Raw genomic sequence first — 20,864 nt, 5'->3', positions numbered from 1 at the left:
ATCTTTCCTGAAACCAGTGTTTCAATGTAAAAAGCTTTAATTTAGTGAAAACTGCTTATTAATAAAACTTTTATTTCCTTCCACACTTTGAATCCCTGCCTAAGTTCCTGTGGCAATGCTTTCTGTAATTTACATACACGGAAGTTAAAACTGTAGCATTCTGAAATATGGTGGCATTTCTGCGTCATTACCAACCTGCTGTGAATAAACTGAAAACAGTGGATCTTTTCTTCTGCCTTTGAAAGAGTTGATATGAGAATTATTGCAAAAGTAGTTTTAAAAGAATTTGAAATAAACATCGCCATGCACAAGTTTACACAGAGGGCCCTATTTTTAAAGAGTCTGACGACAGTGAAAGCTTCTACAGTTGACATTATTTTCAGAGGCTACTTAGCTTTTCGAGAAACTAGTAGTATTCTGAAGATTTTAAGATTTTTATTTCGAGGATTATTATTATTGTATACATTGGCAGCCACAAAGCTTCTGAGACCCAGAGTTACTCCAGATAAAAAATCTTCATGTAATTGAAAACCTCCTAAAATCAGGCATCACTATACACGCTTCAATATTTTGTTTCTAAACCAAACTTTCAACTCCCTACATTTTTTTTAAAACTGTTTGCTGAAGTTTCTCTTCTTGCCACAGCACGCGGAGTGTCCCTTGCGAGGCGCGGAGCCATGGCAGTGTTGCTGGGAGTCGCCCCGCTCCCATCGGGAGCGACTCCGCCCAGCCCAAACCTCTCAGCAGTGCCAATGAGACCAGGTAGCTGCGCTCTGTGCCGTAGCAGCTCATCCTCCCCACATCACCCACATAACTGCTCCCATGTACATCCTAATAGATTGTTCACACATCCTCCCCACATCACCCACATAACTGCTCCCATGTACATCTTAATAGATCGTTCCAACCGTGCTCTTCCCTCCCATCGTGTCTTGCTGGCTCCTTCATTCATGTTCGACTTGAGCAAAGTCAGTGTTAGAAACTGATGATGAGACCACTGGCAGATTCAAAGTGCCTGAGCAGTGGGGTAGTTAAAGCATGCAGTTCTGATGTAGATTACAGATTTGCTCTGTAAAATGTCCGTGCAATGGACATATGCCAGTCAGCTCATCAGTATAACTTCAGTAAATAATTAGTGCTGATAACTAACACTTAGAATCATAGAATTACTTCCACTAAGATAACTGAAAGGTGCAACTAAGTGCAAGCATTTTCCTTTTTTTTCATGTTAGCTAACAGTTTTGATATTGTTATTGTTCGTCATAAGTATTTTGAAATACTTTGTTCTGATAAATGCAAAAATTAAACACATGAGGATTTTTACAAATCATTTCTTGCCACAGCTTTGACTTCTTAGGGTGGTGCAGAATAAATATGAAAGAAACTATTCTTGTATCAGGATATGTAACAGAAACCGCTTCTGTATCATCATAAGTGACTTTTTTTTGTTTTTTTACAGATCTGTGTTAGTATCTTCTTGTTTTTTGATCTTTGTTTTGGCTGTTGTAATTTCAGACTTGGTATTTCTCCTTCCCATATTACAGTTAGACCACAGACACACCTTCCAGCTTTATTTTACCTTTTTTTTCCCCTGCACCCCTAACTGAAAAGCCTGCTTTTAAAACAGTTGTGTTACCTTAGGGTTTAAAACCAGGTTTTTGGATTCTTATTTCTATTGCAGAGTACTGAAAGTTCTTTGGGGTAGAAATTCATATGAATGGATACACATATCTGACTACATCACACAGCTAGTAGAGAAAAAAAAAGGTGGTAAAGGAACAACAGATTGATGGTGACCAAAGCAGACTTGGATGTAACTTCATTATGAATTGTTTTGTAATAAATAATTTTCAGTTGTGAGCCAGCACATCTATTATCCTAAATGGCTCTGTTTTAAGCCCTCACATGAAAAAGAGTAGGCAGTAGTCTGCAGCATCTGAATACCCCCTTCAAGTAAGTAACATTCTAGTGAATTTTCACTGAGAGGTTCTGGCAGCTTTATAAGCTGACACTGGGATGGATAATTAGTTTTTCGAAGACTTGTATTTTTCTTAGAGTTCTCAGCTTTTTTTTTCTGAAACCATTTTTCTGATGGTTATTCATAAAATTTCCCATGAGCTTGTTTTTTTTAATGCACTGTCTGAATTTTTAAGTAGTGTTTAATACCCTGTATGAACTAGGAATAATTTGAAGAAAAAATTTATGAAAGCAGAGACAGAGTTCTGAAGAGTGCTTGGTTTTTTTAATGGATTTTGTTTATTGAGGAAACCGAAATACTGCAAAAAATTTTTTTTTGTTCTAATATAGTTAAAAGAAAGTTGCAAACATTGATACATTACAGTCTTAATTATAAATTTTGTTTATTTGTGCTCCAAAAGAGAAACAGAATCTTTTGGATCAGTGAAGTGTTTTGTGGTTTGGCAAAGTGTGGATTCCAGTGCCAGAATAGCATGAGGACAGAAACACTTTGTATGCTTTCCAGAAACCCTTTAGACATTTAAAACATTATTATAAGCATTAAATATCTATGAAAAGTTGAATGTAGAAGCTCAGTAAATTAATTGTACTAGGCAGTGCATAATGCACAAATGCCACCATAGTTCTAGTGAAGTTTTTGTTAACAACAGCAATCAAAAGAAAAAAAAAACCCAATATAGTATAACTAGAAATAAAACCTAAAGTACAAATACCTGGTTGTTTACATTGAACTTTCTGATGTTTATACATTTATGCTAGGTTTCTGTTTATAACCTTAACAGATGATCAATTCTTGAGCTAACTGTGGTTATTATTAATAATTTTATTTATTGAGGGTTGGAGCCAAAAATTATCAAGCATTCTTCTCTTTTACTATATTTTTTGCCTAATAATATGCACATAGACTTTCTAGAACAGTAAGAGATGTGGGTTTCTAAGATGGGCCTGAAATGGGGTTTAGGCACCTGCATGCAAAGCTGTGGTGCTTAGGCTTGTTCAGCTGCTGCTTCGTTTCAGAAGTGGTGTAGCTTTGCTCATTTTTAAGTGTTTCCTGCATCAGGAATTGTTGCTCTCTGTGTGCTAAGAACCACCTTAGCCTTCTTGCTCATTAAAACCTCAACTTCCTGAAGAATAACAAGGATTTTCACTGGTTTAATTTCAGTTCCTGCTCAAACTTGTAAAATCTGATTGGGCAGTAGTAGCAAGTCCAAAACAAACATCGTATGGAGAACGTTTGCATGGGAATAGGTTGTTTGTGGTTTTGGCTTCTGTTCTCAAGGTTGTAGTGGTGGTTTTTTGTTTGTTTTTGTTTTTTTTTTAAACTATTTTAGGTAATACTCAGATACAATTTAGAAACAACTGTAGGACTGATAGTCCTCTCATAGGTGTGTGTGCACCTTGTGATGCAAGGTATCTTTCATCTTTTTGTAGTTGTAACCTTTCAGTGAAGGATTTAATGTTGCCCACTTTTCAATAACATTTAGCTCACTCATCTAAAGCATTATGTTTAAGGAGACATCAGTCACAATTCTTCCCCATCAAACTTTAAAAATTGAAGGGGACCCTTTTCCAAATGGGTAGAAAGACTTCCACAAGGAATTTATGGCTCTAAAACGAGTGGACTCGTTGTTGTTTGGGGCTGGAAAAAGGTGCCTGAAGATGTAAGAATTTAAATCTTGTTTCTCTTAATATTATTTTCCTTTCTGTTCAGCTTTCTTGTTTATCTGGCTCTTAATCTGAGGCGTCTGATTCCACTCTGTGCTGTCTGGAAGAAGTGGGGCCTCTTAAGCAATCAGGCTGCTGTCATTTAACAGTGTCCTTCCTATTAACCAGCTCATATTTCTTTCCACTAGTTCTGATTTAATGACTATGGACTATGACTGTATTTGCAGTGCACTAGGCACATATGAATTCAGTTACTAACTTTCATCTGATGATGTGGCTCACATTGTCACCCAGCTGAATCACTTCTGATTGTACATCCAACCCTGGCACAAGCTGCAGCAGCTGTCTTAGTAGTAGGTTACAAGTCATGAAAATGGATTCTGTTGCTACGGGCAAAAAACTGTTTGAAGCAGTTTATGCTTTGGAAGCTTAGGGCTTTTTCATAAAGCAGCATAACTAAAATAATCTAAAAATCTTCATTTGAGGGAAAAAGGGCATAGAGAGGGTTTTCTGATTACCTTTCAGCATAATTTTTTCTTTCATGTTGCTTTCATGGTTCATATCCTAGGCTTCAGAGGTTCTGTCTCTGAAAAACTGCAGTTAAATTAGCATTGCACTAAATAAATTCTAATGACAAGTTAATTAGTATGATGGCTCTTTTTAACAGGGGTTCCAGTGTCCCTGAAAATGATCGACTTGCTTCAATAGCAGCTGAGTTGCAGTTCAGATCCCTTAGTCGTCACTCCAGTCCCACTGAAGAGCGAGAAGGTGATTGTCACAGTAACAAATTGTGACCTGAATGTGCAGATGCTTTATGTCATTAACATATTTCTCTCTGTTCCCAGTTCTTAACCTTTCCAAAAACTTTTTTCACCTCAGTGCATTCAGAAATCATATGTTTTTGTCTTGTGGGCTTATATGGTCAGTGGGAGTCCCTTTGTTCTCAGATATATCCACTATTCTCTTGCCATTCATATTGTTTCTGAATTGTATCTGAAGGGATTTCCTGGTGCTTTACTAAGTTCCAGTGTTCAAAATGAAATTAGTAATATGATTTCTGAATTATATACTCCACTTGATAATAAATTTCAGAGCACAAATAATGAACTATGAACTGGATCATCAGGAAAGTGAGGTGTTTTCTGTCCAGTTCTTTATCCCTGCAGTATCTATATTACAAATACTTGCTGTTGTTTGAATCCTGGAAGAAGGGACAGGATGTCTGACTTGATGTCCTGATCAAGGCTTCTCCTTCAGGTTTCCCCAGCCCCTGTATATGTGGTATTTATTGCTGCAAATACCTTGAAAGATTGATTGTGCAAATTAAAAGGAAGTACAAAATCTGAAGCAAAATAGAGTTGATATTGTGGTCATCCGCACTGGATTTCATAGAGAGAAGTGCCTTAAAAATTTATATTAAAAGGTGTGGGAGATTTTTTTCATGTTTGTTAATTTTAAACAAATGTTGAAAATATTTTCTGCCTCGTGCTTATTCCATTTTTTTTGTTTTTTGCATGTATATGAATAAGAAGGTGGGTTAGGTTGGAATGAATGTAAATCTTACACTAAGGAACCTTAGAAAATTGTTTCCGTACAGATATCTTGCATATTTGATTCTGAGTGCCCTTGAAGTGCTTTCCTAAGTTGTGGAAGGAGATCACTGTTGCTATATAACTTAAATTCTATTTTATAATTTGTTTTCTAAAGATAAGTTGATTTTGATTCCAAGAGCATATGTTACTATACGTGTAGGGTGTATTGGTCCTATATGTAAGATGTCAGCTTCTGCTGAAAATAGTGCCATAATCCTTAACATGAGATAAAGCTACTTTTGTGCTCACACTATTATTTCTCTAGAGCCATTGTATCCAAAAGGAGATTCCAGTGTTTCATCCCGGCGGAGTTGGGAGCTCAGAACGTTAATCAACCAGACCAAAGGTGGGTGTTTAGGAGTCACTGTAATGTAATGTCTGTTTGACCAGAGCTGGACTGAAAGGTTGGATTTTATTATGGATTGTGAAAAGATTTTCACAGCTTTATACAAAAGAAGGAGAAAAAATAGAACCCTGATTGCAGGTATGGGATATTGCTAAGAGAATCACAAGGTGTACTTTTTGAGTAGGAGTAATTAAACTGTATCAAAGTTAATTATTTTCAGTTTCTGAAAGGTACTAGCAATATTCTACAAAATTGAATTAATTTGTTATTATATAGAAATTGCAGAAGTTTGCTGTCCCTATTCAGTGCCCAATTAGGACAGTAGGAAGCATTTCCTCACTTCTCAAGATCTCTCTCCAGTGTGGGATTTTCTTATTTGGGGTGTCTAATAGTGTGTGATCTCACACTGTTTCTTAAATTTAAGGTTTTTGTGAGTCCCTTTCCTCTCTGTCTTCCTACTGATTTGCATGAAACTGAAAATAAGTTGATTACTTCAGACACTCCTGTACTGTATGGATGCATACATGAAGCTTGTTTTCATGTGTTGTGGCAAACATGAGTGTGAGGGTAGAACCTCATGAAACATGAAAAAAACATTTCTGCCACATTGGCAACTGGTCTCCTTATGTGTCTTAGAACACAGGAGGAATTACAAATTCTTGTTTTGAAATCTGGAAGTCAGGACATAAATACTGAAGGAATTTGAGTTTGTTTAAACTGAAAAAGAAGAATGAGGGAAAACTTGAAAATTTCTAGAAGATTGCTGTAATGGGAACTGGTTTTACTGTTCACTGTGAATATAACAAAGATTTTTGTTTCAAATTAAGCAAGGTACATTTAGTATAGAGGAAGTAGTATTAATTACGGGTAGGGGAATAGAATATATAGTTTGGGAGTATCATCTCCATCCTTTGGAGACTGCCAGGAACAGGTTAGGCTACTGGTGTCTACAGTGACAGCTGTATAATTTTTGTCCTTTACTAGGAGGGGATAAACTTACACTGCTCTGAGATCTCTTTGGTCTCATTCACTAGGGTGCTATTCCATGATAAGACTTGAGAGCTGGAGTTTCTTATAACTCTAAATCTTTAAAATAACAGATGCCATGGGTCTTTCAAGAAACCTCTCATATTTCTGAAGTACAAAACTTTGCCTGTCTTTCTTTCCTTAGTGCTTTTATGACCCTAATATATTTCCACTATCAGAGGTTAGTTACAGGTCAAATGCAAATGTGTGTTGCATTTCATAAATGTGATTTCCTTGAATCAAGTAAGATATGATTAGGAAAGTACCATTTCTCATTTTACCTTTGTTTCGTATGTGATTGTTAATGTGTATTATTCTTTTCCTACATCTTCATTAGACTCACAAAATAGTTTCCTTTTAACTTTGTTTACTTCATGTGATATCAGAAGATAACAAAATATAACAGTGAATATTTCTTAATCAAGGAGATTGTTCATCACTCTTTTTAGACACTGCTTCCAAGCAAGCCCCAATGGAAGCTGTTCAAAAGTCTGTTCAGTTGTTTGAAGAAAGGAGATACAGAGAGATGAGAAGGAAGAACATCATTGGCCAAGTTTGTGACACACCGAAATCTTACGATAATGTCATGCATGTGGGTTTGAGAAAAGTGACTTTCAAGTGGCAGAGAGGAAACAAAATTGGTATGTTCTTTATACTTTCATTTATCTAGCTAAAATACCAAACTTAGTATTTGTGAAGGAATTCAAAGACTGTCCTTAAAAATCTTTAGTCTCTGCATAGGTTTTGTCAGCTTTACTGAAATCAAAATGTTAAACTACAGAATACTGTTGGGGCTAGGATTTTCTTAATGTAGGTCACTGAAGTTTTCATTGGTCAAATGACAGGAAACAAGGAGAAGGATTTGGTTAGGATGATTACTGAGGTATGATCTTGCGTCACCTGCATGTGTTTAACCTTATAATATGTTCAAGTTCTACATTTGGAAGAACCAGAAATATAAATGGAAATTAGTTGGAACTCAGGGATTTAATTCACCAATCTTATTGTTTCCCCCATATGATCATATTTTAGTCTTTGGTTTGGGATTTTGGGGGAAAATCTTTGTTCTTGAGAAGTATTCTTTCAGGTCAGCTGATTAATGTTTTTACTTTTATTCAACTTGAATTCAGGGCTATTAATGTGGTATTGTTACAGTTAAAAACTACTTGGAGTTTTAAATTAAAAGAAGGGCAAAAAGCAGTGATGTTATCTCATTGCAGTTGATGTACCTGTTGCTTGTTGAAAGTAGTGTACTGAATTTTTCTTATCTAACTTTGCAGGTGAAGGCCAGTATGGGAAGGTCTATACCTGTATCAGTGTTGACACTGGAGAGCTGATGGCTATGAAGGAAGTGAGTACTGTGAATACAAGAATCACTGCTGCCCTTGGTTTTTTTCTAAACTAAATGTGGGTGATGTAGGAGGCATTGAAGGTTTCTGCACACTGCTGTTAGCTAACAGGGAAATGGTGGGAAGAAAAATAGTTTCTTCATGTAGCTACAGCTGCTCTTAGCACTTTTTCCTTAAGTTGCTTTTCAGTTCATAACTTTCAGTTTAAATGTATGTAAAATGGATAATGTGTTTTTTACTGATCTCATAGGATGGTTGTGAATTTAAATGGATGCTTAATATATGTGAACTTCCATTAAGGGATTTTAAATAATTTTGAAAGATTAGTGAAGACTGTACACACATTTATATTTTACTTTGCACTGTTTCCTCTCACATTTTACTATTTTTTCTTCATTCCTTAGAGCAAAAGATAGGAAGTGTGACATCAGATGTTTTTCAGCTTCTCCTGTAGTGTGAGCTAGGTTGAGTCACAAAACTGCTGACTAACTTGGTGGGTACAGAAAATCTAGTTTTCAGGATAGAAGTAAGTAAAGCTGTGTAGGTGTAGAGATCTGTTTTCCCTACAACACCTTGTGGTTGTTTTTTTTTAAGTTATTGTTTAGTTTCAATGCATTTCTACATCTTTAGACAGCTGCAAGCATTAACGGTGACAGCCATTGGGTGTTGCAGCAGTTACATTTTATGAGCCAGTTCTTACATACACACACACACACACAATATGTATGTGATCTCCAAGGTGTACAAAAGCAAGACTGGGCTTGTGCTTAACTTCTTGTACCCATACTCAGTAACTGACTAATACCAGCACTTGAGATTTTGTTGCTGTAATGTTTTTTTTTTCTCCTGATGAAATAACATTTCCCCCCCCATCAGTTTCACTCTGTTTCTGTAATTCAAAGTTGCTTTCTAGGTTCAGGTGCTGTTTACAGAGTAGCATGTGTGTGCTCTTTAGCAGAAGCTGAAGTAAGCTCATGAATAGATCTTGTTTGACAGACATTTGTTTCATGAGGCTTGAATGAAAACTGTTTGCAACTACCAAATAGAAGGCTTTTCTGGATTTCTTTAAGAATAACTTGGGAGAAGATAGATTTATTGTTTGTTTTTTTTTAATTGGTTAAGAACACTGCATTCCCCTGCCCTTGCACCAAGATTTCTTCACACTGTGTTACCTCAACCACAGTGTCATTAAAATGACTTTGAATTATAGTGGACAAGCTTTACTATAAATACATAGTATTGAAACTATGCATTAGGGAGCATGTAAAATACTTTAATATAATTTGTCACTTTTTGGTAATCTTTATGTATTTAATTTTACTGCTGCTTGAATACAAACTGTATCCTGGAATTGTTACACGGAATATAACAATCATAACATCCTAGCAACTGAAGACAATATATATGCATTTATTTCTTTAGCAGTTGTCCTGCACTCAATTAATGAAGTTTCTGTTTTCTAACAAAATGGTAAAAGTAGCATCTTCCATAACTTGCTATTTATCTTGCTTATCTTTGCATGATTAGAAGCTTTAAATCAGTTTTTCAGAACACCTGATAATGTTTTTCCTCATTGAAGAGTCCATCACAGCATATTGTAAGAAAAGTAATGAAAACCCATTTCTTCCATCAAAACCTTTGATTGTATTGGTTCCATGCCACAACTTTTCCTTGCAGCTGCCTTGTTCTCAGTGAATAAACCCCTCAAAGAGATCCCTTAGACTCTCTGGTGATGAAGTACCTGGTGAAAAATCCTTGCTGAATGATAGCTCTCTCTGATATTGCTTTCAGATTCTCTTGTATTGTGTCTGTCTATCACACTTAAGCTAGAAGGCAAGCACAGAAGAGATATATATGTGCTCATGAGTTTATTGGCATGTTTAAGTAACATCATTTTGCTCTTATAAAGTTTATAAATCATCATAGTTGTAGGTAATTCCCCAGAAATAGCTTAGTGTGCTTTATTTGTTTCAGTTTGGGGATGGAGAGGGGTATTTCAGGGTTTTTTGTGTGATGGTGCTATTTAACAACAACAATAACAAAAGCTTTTTGTTGTATTTGAGTTTAGGATGGGTTGTTTGCTTTTTTTGTTCGTTATGAATTTGAAATAGCAGCAAAATAATGACAAATCTTTCTTGCAGATAAGATTTCAACCTAATGATCACAAAACCATCAAAGAAACAGCTGATGAACTGAAGATTTTTGAAGGGATCAAACACCCTAATCTGGTTCGTTATTTTGGTGTGGAGCTCCACAGGGTAAGAAAACATAGATTACTGGGGTTTTTTTATGAGGCTTAGAGAAAATTTTAAGAAGCTTTGTATTATTGGAGGTTTTTACATGAGAACATTCTAGTTTTAATCTTGTCTGGTTATCTCTGTGTGTCTTCTTTCCTCTTGGATATTGAGGTCTCTGAAACATAGTTTGGAGAGATTTTTTGGAACTGGTACACAGAGCAGGCTTCAAATAAGTGAATAGAGTGAGTAATGCTGGAGCTATTCTATGCTGCTACTCTGCTGAGCTGGGCTGAAAGCAAGTTATATCATATATGGTATGGTAACTTCTGTGTGTAGATAAAAATTAGACAGGCTAAAACCTGTCCCTGTTAGCAGCAAAGACTGTACTTGTATTGTGTCATATTGATTCCTGGAAAAATCTTGTGCTGGCATTTAAATCTTGATGCCAGACAAGTACTGGAGTTTGGCTAGCATCTCTTCAGAAGGAAAAATCAAGTTTTCTTGCTTGAGCAGCAGAACTAATGAAGTGTATTTTTCTGTGGAGTTGGATTTTGGAGTTGTGTGCTGAGATACCCAATTTTTTATTAACTCTGCTTTCCACATGCTCTTCCCACTTGTGAGTCTCAAGTCCTGATGTCTTGCTGGCAAATGCTGCTTGGATTGACTGATTTGCTCAATATAGAATAAGTTGTTTTGGTGACCCATTGCTGGTTTAGAAGGGAACACAGGCTGCTTTGTGCAGTTCTCTGTTTGGAGACACACATTTGGGTGTCTGTGCCATTGGGTCATTGGTTTCTCAGACTAGTTTTTAAGAGCTTGATGTCTTTGCCATCTTTTTATATTGATTCAGTCTGTCTGAAGTCAGCTGGGCTTGGAGACAGAGTGGGAGCAGAGACCTAATTTTTCCTTAAAGTGAGTTAGAGTTGGCATGTTTATTTAAGGCACAGCAAAGAACAAAAAACTTGCCCATTCCAAGCAATCAACACATGATTACTGCAGGAACTGAGACAAAGAGAAGGGATAAAAAAACAAACCCAAAACATCATTTTGTGCCCTTTTTTCTCCCCTTCTCTAAATAAGGAAAAAAATCTCTATAAATTTCTGTGTCATACACCTGCAAGTGTCTTTTGGTTGATGCTAGATTTTATTACTGTATTTTTATACCACCAAATAGTATCAGTTAGGTACAAGTGATGCAGATAGGCATTTAGCAGAGTTTCCATAGCTGTGCAATAGAATATGTTAGGTTGCAGCATGCTAGAGAGAATAAAGTTCTGAAGAGATGATTTATTCAATATTTCATGGTGATACTTCCATTATTTATTTTATGAACAATGGAGGATGTAAGGAAAACTTTATCTTAATTCAGTGTTTAAAAAAAAATAAATATACCAAATGAAATCTGATTTGGTTCCCAAAACAGGAAGAAATGTACATCTTCATGGAGTACTGTGATGAGGGCACTCTGGAGGAGGTATCAAAACTGGGCCTTCAGGAGCATGTCATTAGGCTGTACTCAAAGCAGATCACGACTGCTATCAATGTGCTACATGAACATGGTATTGTTCATCGAGACATTAAAGGTAATGTTAACCAAAAAGGTAATGTTGTTGTTTCACTGTGGTAGATGAGAGCAGGGGGAAGGATGGGAGGGATGTATTTGCATATTTAGTGTGCATTATCTATGCAGTCATTATTTATATAAAGCCTTCCACTAACTTTTCAGTTTACAAGTTATTGGCTAGTTTCATGCTTTTTCTTTCAAGCATAGATTGTAAAAAACGTTCTCAATTGTCATTTCAAACTCATAAATTTTGCCCATGGTTTTTATAGTTTTTTTAGAGGTTGTTAAGATTATTGGGGATTTATCTAAACTCAGTTATTAGTGCTTGCATTTTTAGTACTAATGTACTGAGTTATGTAATGCTGTCTTCCTTCTTGTCTGTGCAAATAAGTGATGTTTTCTGGAGCTGACAGGCAGTGTACAATGCTAGAGTTGTGCATCAGAACTTTTCCTTGTGATTCCATTTTCCCAAGGAGTTTTGGAATTTCAGATGAATGCCTGAATGAACTTAGTAACAAAACAGTTGTTAAAAGAACTTAAGTGATTGTAGGATATCCCTTTATCTAGTGTTTTTTTCCATACATTTACCTTCTCGTGCCTGGCTGTCAGTATTTGCATATGTAACTAGCAGACTGAAACTACAGTAACCAAAGGGGGGTTGGGCTTGGCATTTAAGATACCCAGTGTCAGTCCTCATTTCAGGTTCATTTTTCTTTTTCTGCGCCTTCCAACAACATCCTCCATGTCTGGTTATCTTGGTTTTGTTAGTCTGACATATTTGGCTCACCCATGGCAGGAAACTTAGGTGAAGGTAGGGGAAGCAATGCACACAGTATGCCCTGTGAATGCTCATTTTGTGACAAGGCAGTGCAACCCAACGATGCTGGGTTTCTATGTCCCTCTTGCTCACAGGGTTTTGAATCACCGCAGCAGTGTAGGAGGTTCCCAGTTGCTCTTGGTCCTTTGGCCTCGTGCTTCTCATTTGGGAAAAGAACTATCTACGATCCAGAGGCCTTCCACCCAGGTAGGCCACTCTTGAGTTAGTTTTGGCTTTTTTTTTTCTAGAAAACACTTTCCCTCACTCCCATTCCCCAGCAATCTTACCTTTTCTGGTTCTCCTTCCTCACCAAAGGTTTCTCTCCAGTTGTGGATTTCCCTTTGTGCTTTTCACAGTTCCCTCCTTGCCCTTTTCTTGATCATTCCTTGTCCAGGTTCTGCTTAGCTGGATTATGCTCTCCTGGAAGCTCGTTGTAATCAAAATCCAAGGCTGACTGACAGGGATTTCTTTTGTGCTGCTCAATGTCATTGCTGATATCTAGATATGTTTCCAAATAGATCTTCTGCTCTTCAGGGAAATGCATGGAGTGAGAAAAGCTGTTTAACAGAACTGCAATGTTGTGATACCTGAGAGCATTTCTGTCACAACAGGTTCCTTATGTCAAATGTTGGAGAGTTTCTTGAGAGTAACAGAGGGTCACTGCAGGCACATCTGTGTACGGACCTTCCTGAAACTCCATGGCAGACTATAAAGACAGACCACAAGAGGGTATTTTTGTAAAGGTTACCTGATGCCTGATTGGAAGTCTTTTGCTCATTGACTTCTTTTATGCTAACATTGCAAACTCAAGTTTTCAGGCTAACAGCAGTAAAGAACACTCTAATTTAAATTTTATCTCTTGTGTAGAGTGGTACTCTTATTTTTCTGGTAGGGAAGAATGACATTCAGACTGTTAAAACTGCTTTCCTATGAAAATCTTGCTGTCAGATCACACAAGATCTCTCATGGCCAGTTGCAAAACATCACTGTGGATCTGTTTCTTTTAGCAGCAGATAAGCAGTTCTTACAATGATTGTTTATCTGTATCCTGCAAGATACTTGTACTTGGTGTCTGCAAGTACCTTGTGCTCAAAAATAGACTTCTGGTTAGTAGTGTTCTCTTGTGCCACCGTTGTCTTTCAGGTGCTATTATAGCATCCAGCTCTGTGTGGGTAAAAGGCAAAGCAAGATGCAGCTGCCAGAAATGTTTTTCAGCCTGTGGTGGTGAGGGAAAATGGAGGGTTGTGTTGGCTGGTTGTTACATTTGGTTGCACTGCTTTTGCTTAGTCTGCATCATTGTGAAAAGCAGGTGGTGCTGGTCTGTAGCAGGAGATAGTCTCTTGTGATACTCTTAATTTCTATTCTAACTCCTGTGCATAAGCCCAGTTTCCTTGGTTAGGAATTATTTCACTTTTTTGTACTGAAGCTGTTCTGGTCAGTGATGCAGAATGATGGAAAGTTTCATGCTGGAGGGAACCTGTGGACATCTCTCAGCCCTCTGTCCTAAACAGGGCCAGCCTTAGTATCAGATCCAATGTCAGATTAGATCAGATTGCTCAGGACATTGTTGAGGTGAGATGTGTGTTTATGTCCAGGGATGGAGAGGCCCTGTTCCAGTGACTGATATATCCCCACTGTGAAAAGCTTTTTCCTGATAGCTCCTTGGAATCTGCAAAGGTTGCTATTGTGTCCATTGCTGCATGACCATTTCACAGTGTGCCTTTGAGGGAAAAGTCTGTTTCTGCAGTCTTGCTATCCTCTCATTACACAGCTGAAAGCAGCAATAAATCCCCTGCACACACACTTCATTGAGAATCCCTTCTTCAAGCTGAGCAAACCCATCTTGCAGCCTTGCACTAGCCATCTGCACATCTTGACACCACTCTCCTGGGTTTGCTCCAGTGTGTCATTGTCTCTCCTGTGCTGGTGAGCCTAAAAGCAGGACACAGCACTCAAGGTGTGGTCTCACAACTGCTGAATTGAGAGGAATTAATGAGGCCATGCCTGGTGGATTCTCTCTTTCAGGAGAGAAGGACATGTTCCTGAGCAGTGCTTGGATGAATACAGAAAATGAAAGGATTGTATCTGCAGCTTTAATAAATCAGAAACCTGTGAATGAGATGCTGTATACCAAAAAGTCTTCATCAAACTGCCACTGTATTATTGTCTTCTTGTAACCTTGCTGTTAGCTCAAAACTTCTACTATCCCATCTTCCTGATGAGCACAAAGGAAGGAATGTCATTCAGCTAGAGCTTAAAAACGGCAACAGGATACTCTGGGCATGTCATGCTCTCTGAGAGATGAGAAAAAGAGTATGCAAAAGCTGATTTTCTCATCCAAGGGTAGCATTTGGCCTGCTTGTTTCTTGAATGAATTTGGCTTCTGCACTGCTTAAGCACTGGCTGTGGAATGCCTGAGCTGCCTCTTTTTCTGGAATTACAGCACAGCCTTTAGAGAGGCTCTTTGTATTGCTCCATGGACTCACAGGATTTCCACCAAAACCTTTGGACTGTCATGCTAGTACAGTTTCCACTGTTCTTACTATGGGGCTGATTTGGCAGAGGTACAGGGCATGAAACTTGAGTTTAAATGCTTTAGGTTTTGGCTGCTCTAGCAGGAGTGTGGTTTTTGACACTGCCTCTTCAGCAGGAGGGCTGTGCACAACTGGGCAACCTCGTGCCTCTGCCATGTGCATCCAGTGATGGTGCTTCAGACAGTGCAGGTGTAAGGGGAGAGAATGGGGGCAGTCCCTTTCTGCCATTTTCCTCATGGTCTTTTTGCCTCTTAACCATGCAGATATTTAGGAGTTTGGTTACATTCCCAGAAGTGTTAGCTGTCAAAGGTAAAAAAGCATCAGGCATCTTCAAAGTACTGACCTCTTGTCTGCTCTGCTTACATGGCTTCTACTGGATTCTGTGCAGATTTTATTTACCTTTTTAAAAGACTCCTTCTGCAGTCTGGTCTTGGTTTCTGAACAAGCAGTTTACAAAAGAGGCTACAGTGATACCACATCAGTGGAAGCTGACAAAGTGTCTGCAACATGAGTCTTCAAGCACTGTCTCTCTCTTCTTGCTGAAACTTTGGTTCAGTGCTTTATTCCATTTGACAGTTCCAAATGCTTTCAGGGAAAGGGCTCACAGGAGCTTTCATGGTAATACTTTGGCTAAATTGTCATTACTTTTTATTAAAAGGGACAAAGTCTAATTTGAAAGGCCTTGGAAGAATGTTTTGAACAGTATTAAACTATACTATTCCTTTAGCCTAAATTCCGTCAGAAGAGAGATTGTTGCACTTCAGCACTGCCAGGCTCCATCCACTGTAGTAGTTGGAAACACTTTGTAGCCTTCTGTGAAATTTTCATGTTCCTTTTTTGAGGAATGGAAACACAGGTTTCCAGAACATCCTTTAAAAAGTGTTTACTAGTGAGGATTCATTTTCCTAAGCTCTTTGTTTAGGCTAAGTTCACCTACTTTCTATCTGACAAGCAACTGCTTGAAAACATTGGAAAAGCAGTTGACAGTTCAAAGGAAGAAGCAGCTGTCACTCTCCTGATGCATTGCCCATACTTGGTGTCCCATCAAGCAGCTTTCTGGTACTGCTTTGTGTTTTCTGGATTCTTCATTCAAGAATCTTGAGGGATGGTCTACCCAACTCCATTACACACCTGTGATTGCAGGGTGACTCTGAACATAGGCCTCACTGATGGCAAAATGCAGAATCCAGTGTAAGAATTCTGGAGGATGTGCAAGCATCTGAATGCCAGAAGTGGAAAAGCATTGTACACAATGTGGAGACGAGTTGTATTCCCTAAACGTTAATTCTTTCAGGACTTGTAAGAGTAACTAAAGGTTGGAATTTAATTTTGTTAATGATTTTGCTCACCCATTAATTGCAGTTCTGTGTAACACCTCTTGGTTTAGTTTTCAACTATTGTCAGAATAGTCAGAGAGTCCTTTGAGAAAAGGACAAGATTTTGGCATCATTGATCTGCACTGCCTTTTTTGACTTGAGCTTTTTGAGGATTCTTTGTATTCTTTATGAATATCTTGGGGATGCCCAACCAAGTGAATGGGAAAAAGATATTAACTAAGACTAGCACAAAGGAGGAGCAGCCAAGAATTTCTGCACTGCTCAAGGTGGAACAAAAGTGAGAAACTTTGTAAGGTTCTACTGAGATGAGCCATTTTTGAATGAATCTTTTGTGTGACATGGGAGGAGGCTATGTGTAGTGAAATCCCCAACGTCTGTCCACTCCTAGAATAGGTGAGCAGCTTGTTTTGTGCATACTATCCAGCTTTCCTCGAGAAAGATCACAGCTGAAGCTCTATTTCTGCCAGGTGATACTTGCAACCTACTTGTGCTTTCATTTTGCAGAGTCCAGAATGTGGCCTGACATAAGGAGCTCCTTCTGCTCTACCTGTTTTCTGTTGCTGTCAAAATGAATACTTTCATTTCAGGGTGTTGCATGAAAGAAAACCACAGGTTGTCAAAACCACTTGGTTTATTTTGTATTGTTGTATTGAGCAACTGACTTGAAGCCACTTGCAGATTCCCATTGGAGATTTTAAACTATGCTGGGGACATTTGTTCTAGTGTAAGTTGCCAGTATAGCAAGTTATTGTCATGGTAGCCCTCCTCCAAAAATTATTCTGGAAGTAAAGTGCAACAGGAGTAGGCAATTGGTAGCGTACATAATAAAATGCTCTGAACCCTATTTTGCAAGTCAGCTGTCACCATAGGGTCATTAAGTTTGGAAAAGACCTCCAAGATTGAGTCCGACCTTGGACAAACCACCGAATACTATGCCCAGTTGTATCTTGAACACTTCCAGGGATGGTGACTCCACCATCTCCCCCTGGGCAGCATGTTTCAGCCTGACCACTTTTTCAGTGAAGAAATTCCTCCTGATGTCCAACCTGAACCTCCCCTGGTGCAGCTTGAGGCCATTTGCTCTTGTCCTGTCCCTGGTTGCCTGGGAGAAGAGGCAGATCCCCACCTGGCTACACCCTCCTTTCAGGGAGCTGTAGAGGGCAGTGAGGTCACTCCTGAGCCTCCTCTTATCCAGGCTAAACACCCCCAGCTCCCTCAGGCACTCCTCACAGGACTGGTGCTCCAGACCCTTCACCAGCTCTGCTGCCCTTCTCTGGACTTGCTCCTGCACCTCAGTGTCTTCTTGTAGTGAGGGGCCCAGAGCTGGACAAAGAACTTGAGGTGCAGCCTCACCAGTGCTGAGTACAGGGGAATGATCCCCTCCCTCGTCCTGCTGGCCACACTGTTTTTATTGACAAGTATGATCTCATCTGTCCTGACTCAGAAGAACTGAAGAGATACTAGTGGGAGTGACTCAGCAATGGCCTCTGCCAGGAAGCAATTTATTCTGAGGACTTTAATGCTCACAAGGAGAAGCACTGGAATTCCTGAAGGAGTCGTTTCTTGTAACGAGCTTGTATGGAAAGCTGTTTAATTTGCCTGCCATACTGCTTTTTCTTTTTTTTTTTTGTTTGAACATTTGTCAACTTCAGTACACTTCATGTTGGCACAAATCCACCAGAACATCTTTAATGTTATCATATTCCATACTTAATTCACAGGTGAATATCTAAGTGTGAATTCAGTTATTATCCACTGCAACTTCCAAGGCTATATTGAGAAGCCCTCATTCCTCAATTCAGCTCTGATTTAAACAAGTGTGCCTGTGTTTCCTTGTGTTTCCTAGGAGCCAACATCTTTCTTACCTCATCTGGATTGATTAAACTAGGAGACTTCGGCTGCTCAGTGAAATTGAAGAACAATACCCAGACAATGCCTGGAGAAGTGAACAGTACCTTGGGGACTGCAGGTAAGGAAGCTTGGGCTAGGCAGGTACTTGTCTGGTTACCATAAAAGAAGATATCTCTGCCAGAAGTCTGGAGTAAAACCATGTGTTTCAGGGAAATGTGATTTTACCTTAGCTAGTTTTATGCTTTACATCCAGAAGCCAAAACAATCAGTGAATGATATGAGAGTTAAAATTGTGTTTAGAGATGCTGGAGCATGTGTTTTCTGGGGTTGTATTTTTCTCTACAGCCTTACTGAAACAGTACTCTTCACTAAACAAGCTGCTTAATCCATTTTCAGAAAATGGCAGTAACTGAAAGCATGTAACATCATTTTCAGTATCACTTTTCAAACTGAAAGACAGTTGTGCTAAAATTATGTCAAAGAACAAGAAACCAGCAAATGGCAAAACTTAGCAAGAAAACCTGAGTAGTAATTCACTGGGTATTTTAAAAAGCATTTGGTTTACCAGTCAGTCACTTGATGTATACTGTTCCTTCTGTTGTATGAACTGATGGCATCATATATGTTGTTTCAAAGCATACATGGCTCCAGAAGTAATCACCAGAGCTAAAGGAGAAGGGCATGGACGTGCAGCAGACATCTGGAGCCTGGGCTGTGTTGTCATAGAGATGGTCACAGGCAAGGTAGGGATGTTTCATGTATTGATGAAATGCAAACTGTTCTCAGCAGTTTTTCTGCAAATTCTGGTCCTGCTCTCTTCAGTCTGCAAAGACTGGGGTGGTTTTTCATTTCCTAGAGCACAGAAATACATGCTCTAGTGGGTAGGAAGTTACTCACTAAAGCTTGCACTTAGCAATGCTGTTCTGTTACCTGTTGCAGAGGCCTTGGCATGAATATGAGCACAACTTCCAAATCATGTATAAAGTGGGGATGGGTCATAAACCTCCTATTCCTGATAAAGTGAGCCCAGAAGGGAAAGACTTCCTTTGCCACTGCCTGGAAAGTGACCCAAAGATGAGGTGGACGGCCAGCCAGCTTCTCGATCATCCTTTTGTCAAGGTTTGTCTGATGACTTTGCTACAAAAACTGCAGATGGGAATGGGGAACAGCTTTTAGTCGGCTTCTTTGTTCTCAGTGATGCCACAGGGGTTGGTACCATGGTGAGGGGCTGGCAGCAGGTTGATGCTGTCCAGGAAAAATGGATTGGCAACTTTCCAGAAGCACATGAAAGTATAGGACGTGCAGTAGATGCAATGAACTTGCACTGCTGTTTTAGATTGCATTATCTTATGTTAAAAAGACAAGTCAGGCTCCAGCTCAGTGGTAGCTAATTGGATCTGACTGGCTCTTCAGCAAAAACTTAAATACAAATGCACAGGTTTTTAGAAATAAGGGCTCCCTCCCTAAAACATGAAACCATCACATGCTTGAGAACTCCCATTCTTCTGTGCAAAGGGCTGCTTTTCTTTTAATTTCATACTTAAGGGTAAGGTCATATTGAATGTTTTATCTGGCAGCTGCTGTAACAGTCTGCAGTTCTTCCATGACCTACAGTGTGGTGCTTTCCTTAAGAACAGGCAAATATTCACAGCTACAAACTGAGCTGCATTAGTACCTTCTTTTTTGAAGAAGTAGGAGCACATTAGGTTATTGAATTCTGTTTCATTTTCCAGCATAAATTTGATGACTTTGGTGTTCTGGTTCAGTAGCAGTGTTTGGGATCATCACCCATCCCTCATCAGTGCAGCTGTAGCAGATCCCATCCATCAGAGATGGTCTCTGCTTTAGGCACCTAAAGGATGCACGGTGGGACTGTCAGTACTCCCAAACACTTGTAATGCATTACTGTGGAACAAGGGAGAGAAAAAACTTCAAAGATGTGAAGGTGCTAAAGAAATTGATCAATTACCGTGTTGCTGCAGGAGGGAGATGGCTGAAGTAATTGCCTTTTGCTGCCTTCACAGGTTTGCACAGACGAAGAATGATGTTAATCTCTGGCCTTTTCTCTCCTGACAAGATTTGAATCACTACTGTATGTAATATTTACATAAAGACTGTGCTGACGAACAGTATAAAAGTTGACCTTAAGGAAGACTGCACAAGTGACGGTGTCACTTCCTCTGCTGCTCCTGTACATTTTACTCGGCACATGTTGCTCATGTGACGTGTCCAAGTTGGAAGAAGCTGCATGTTTCAGTGAAAGTGCCATTACTACTGTATATGGACCATCCCCTATTTGTTCCTTCTCCCGTTTCTCATTTGATTGAGAAAACTTGTATTGTTAATATGTAGTATTTTTGAACTCCCTAGGTTCAGAAAAATGCTGTAGTGTTATCAGGCGTTATGGACCTTGTTTTTTAATCTGTTTGAGTGCACTGACTGTGAACTTTTACTGGGGTTTTTTGTTTATTTGTTTTTGGCAAGCTTCAGATTTGTTATGCACAAGGCTGATTAATGAAATTTAAAAAAAAAAAAAAAGGTTTTTCTCAATAAATGGTTTATTTTAGGA

General features: G+C 38.8%; 1 protein-coding gene across 5 annotated transcripts in view; it reads left to right on the top strand.

The window, feature by feature from the left end:
• Positions 1 to 20,864, top strand: part of MAP3K4 (mitogen-activated protein kinase kinase kinase 4) — a 68,212-nt gene extending 47,348 nt beyond the window's left edge. For 3 of the 5 annotated variants that reach the window (XM_056487195.1, XM_056487194.1, XM_056487193.1), the window contains exons 17-26: positions 4,310 to 4,410; positions 5,500 to 5,580; positions 7,056 to 7,247; positions 7,887 to 7,957; positions 10,097 to 10,213; positions 11,616 to 11,775; positions 18,291 to 18,413; positions 18,932 to 19,038; positions 19,235 to 19,414; positions 20,320 to 20,864. In XM_056487195.1, the coding sequence (XP_056343170.1) occupies positions 4,310 to 4,410; positions 5,500 to 5,580; positions 7,056 to 7,247; positions 7,887 to 7,957; positions 10,097 to 10,213; positions 11,616 to 11,775; positions 18,291 to 18,413; positions 18,932 to 19,038; positions 19,235 to 19,414; positions 20,320 to 20,340 (1,153 nt within the window). In that variant the 3' untranslated portion in view covers positions 20,341 to 20,864. Of the gene's footprint in view, positions 1 to 645; positions 763 to 4,309; positions 4,411 to 5,499; positions 5,581 to 7,055; positions 7,248 to 7,886; positions 7,958 to 10,096; positions 10,214 to 11,615; positions 11,776 to 12,668; positions 12,757 to 18,290; positions 18,414 to 18,931; positions 19,039 to 19,234; positions 19,415 to 20,319 lie in introns of those variants that run through there. The other 2 variants (XM_056487197.1, XM_056487196.1) reach the window with 2 other exon arrangements.

This window comes from Oenanthe melanoleuca, chromosome 3 (assembly GCF_029582105.1).
Source record: "Oenanthe melanoleuca isolate GR-GAL-2019-014 chromosome 3, OMel1.0, whole genome shotgun sequence".
NCBI lineage: Eukaryota > Metazoa > Chordata > Aves > Passeriformes > Muscicapidae > Oenanthe > Oenanthe melanoleuca.
This window is presented reverse-complemented; position numbering and strand designations above follow the sequence as displayed.